Source organism: Galeopterus variegatus, unplaced genomic scaffold (genome assembly GCF_000696425.1).
Source record: "Galeopterus variegatus unplaced genomic scaffold, G_variegatus-3.0.2 Scaffold2148, whole genome shotgun sequence".
Taxonomy (NCBI): Eukaryota; Metazoa; Chordata; class Mammalia; order Dermoptera; family Cynocephalidae; genus Galeopterus; species Galeopterus variegatus.
In genome coordinates, this window is record NW_007728259.1 from 224,763 (window position 1) to 227,938 (window position 3,176).

General features: G+C 34.4%; 1 protein-coding gene across 1 annotated transcript in view; it reads left to right on the forward strand.

The window, feature by feature from the left end:
* The first annotated feature begins 316 nt into the window (after positions 1–316).
* The window catches only part of FABP4 (fatty acid binding protein 4, adipocyte), a 4,922-nt gene continuing 2,062 nt past the window's right edge, over positions 317–3,176 (forward strand). Inside the window, exon 1 of the mRNA XM_008580731.1 lies at positions 317–454. Within this exon, the coding sequence (XP_008578953.1) occupies positions 382–454 (73 nt within the window). The 5' untranslated portion in view covers positions 317–381. The remainder of the gene's footprint in view (positions 455–3,176) is intronic.

Here is a 3,176-nt window from a genome sequence, read left to right on the forward strand (position 1 = left end):
AATTACCCTACTGTACAAGGAGATAAATATGTATGAACATAATAGGGGGAAATTCAATGCACTGAGCATTAAACTGTCAAAGCAGGAATGTTTAAATCATTCTGTAAGTGCCTAAAAATAATTTGCACTCAAAGTCCAATGATCATTTGCCAAGGGGAGCCAAAGTTGAGAAATTTCTATAAAAACATGACTCAGAAGAAAAACTGCACAGGCTGGTAATGAAGGAAATGATCTGAGATCATTCCCAATTGGTTATTCCTAAAATCACATGTTCAGGGCATCTTTAAAAGTAAGTTACTTGGACTTAAGAGGGTCACAGCACCTTCCAGAAAGCTGCAGCTTCTCTTGCACCTTGGAGAATAATCCTAGAAAGTTCACAAAATGTGTGATGCTTTTGTAGGTACCTGGAAACTTGTCTCCAGTGAAAACTTTGATGATTACATGAAAGAAGTGGGTAAGGAAAAGCATTGTGGAGTGATTGGATTTATAACTTTTTCTTTGGGGAAAAAGAGTTTATAGCTGTGTTTTCACTGTGGAAGCACTGGCCAGAAATGAAAATGATGCTTTCTATATAGAGGCTGTGCAAGTGGCATGTGAGAATCATTTGTTTCTAGAAACATTCTGAACCAAAGGTATACCTAATGCTTCCTAAAGATGGAACAATTTGGAAAAGGGTCTAAATGAAATTTTATGGTCTACAGAAATGAAAAGCTTTTACTTTAATTGTAAAATGTGGGTGTCTTTGCTTGGTTCTTTGCCTGTTTTTCTTTTACCCCTTTTGCATATAAAATAAGCAATAACTTAGAAAGAAAATTATATTTATTTCCTAGCATGCAATAATTTCCATTTGAAACTCAAGGCCCTATATTTCCCATCTTAATGCAATTTTTTTTCTTTTCTTTTAGTAAATGTGTGTTAACTAATTCTTTTCTTGTCTCAATGTCAATCTATTAAAATGTGTGGTTGTTTTACGGTAGACAAAATCATAATTTCAGAAAATATGTTTGTTCGAGGGCTTAAATATTTCTTTTGACTAGAAATGACATGAATGCCATAGAACTGAGAAATTCAAAAGGGGAATGTAGTATGTATAACATCCCTCCTCTTTGATAATGGAGGCTTTCAATTTTTTAGACTCTATTAATGTCCATATGTGAATGTCACCCAGATAATTTTGGAGGTAAAGCAATGGAGGTAAATTAGGGAGGCATTTTCTCACTCGGGCCACCTCTACTTTGAGAGCCATTCTCCCTGTTCCCCTGTGTATGATAAAGTTGGATCTAGGGTTAGCAAACTGGGGAGGAATTTCACACGGTATCCTTAGTAGTGTTTAGGATTTAATCCCTAAATCTCAAAAGACTTAACCTTCCCCTGAATTATACAGTATATGTATTTTTACTCGTCTGTCACTACTACTTTTCTTGTTTATAAACGATAGGGAAATCAGGTACTTCAGCATGAGAAAGACCTAACTTTCTAGAATATCAACTCGTTGTGATTCAATAAACTAATTAGTATGCACATATATAGAAATGCCAGAATTTCAGGCCATTTAGCTATTGTTTTTTAGAAATATTTTACATTTTTAATATTTATATTTAAATTCTTATAATATTCTGGTTTTAAATCATAAAGGACTAGTGATAATCTAAAACAATTAGATACCTCTTGAATGAAATTAGCTGCTCTAATTGAGGATGAGTGGGTAATATTGCTCTCATCTGTCAAATAAGGACAGAATTGTGCAAATGGAGAATATGATTTTTCTCAAGGTTGGCCATTCTAGAATCACACTCAATGTTGTCTCCATTCAGTATGCTGACCCACTACATATATTCAGTGTTGTAGTTTGAAACAGAGCCAGGACTTGACGAAACAACATATCATCTTCCTACCTGTGGCCACTTTTCAGACAAGGGGCAAAATAAGAGCCGCAGCATTAATTTGCATCATATATCTTTCCCAGTTCTCCCCTACTTTTGCATTATTTTGCATCATATCTCCCTCCCAGATCTTCCCTATTTCTAACCTTTGGTAGCCTTTAGTAAAAAAATAGCTTAGATTTCTGTGCATGTGTTTAAAAAAATCAGTGCATTTATGACTGTCATAAATTCTGTAAATATATGCAGTGACAGCAAGTTTCACTGCATTAGGTTGTAAACCGTTCATCCTATACCTTACACAAGAAAATATGTTTCTCTTTTTTAAAAAGGGGAGCTTACAACTTAGCTGATTGGGAATCAAAGTACTGGTTTCTAAACTAAAAAACAGTGATTTCTCAAATTTTGAAGTTTTTAGAATTGATGCCTAGTCCCTCTTTAATATTTTCTATAATTTATTGGTAATGATATCACCTTCTGAATGGTAAAAATGTAGGAACCATTTCACCTTTTGGAGAAATTAATCAAAATCTTCATTTCATGGTGAAGTAATTTGAAAAACTAGAGTTGCCAACAAATGCCATTAAATGTGATTTTCATATACTCAAAATAGATTATCTTTTAACCAAATAACTATATTAGCCTCAAAAATCCTGTTGAAAATTTTATCTCTGATTGTGAATTTTTTATATAAGTTTTAATTTCTGAGAAGAAATGGTCAAGTTGCCTCAAGTGTTTCATGAACACAGGAAAATGATAGTGACTGACATTTTAAAAAATATATATTCTAGATGAGTTAATCTTTATATATATTCTTGTTGAAAATTAACAACAGGTCTCCTGAGGAGTTGTATCCAGAACCAGAGAAGAGGAGTTTAAATAGACCCACACCTACTGTGCCTCAGAGTTTTTCTTTAAGTATTAGCCTGATTTACTTACCAGCAGGAGCTGTTTACATGAGGCCTTTAAGAAACTCACTGCTGTGTTTTACCTCTTAAACGTGTGTGTGCACACACGCACGACAGTTCTCTGACTTAGATAAAGACGTGAGAGAAAGTGTAAACACTGTGCCTCAGAGTTTTTCTTTAAGTATTAGCCTGATTTACTTACCAGCAGGAGCTGTTTAAATGAGGCCTTTAAGAAACTCACTGCTGTGTTTTACCTCTTAAACGTGTGTGTGCACACACGCACGACAGTTCTCTGACTTAGAAAAAGACGTGAGAGAAAGTGTAAAACCGACATTTTTTCTTTTCCTAACTGTAGGAGTGGGCTTTGCCACCAGAAAAATGGCTAGCA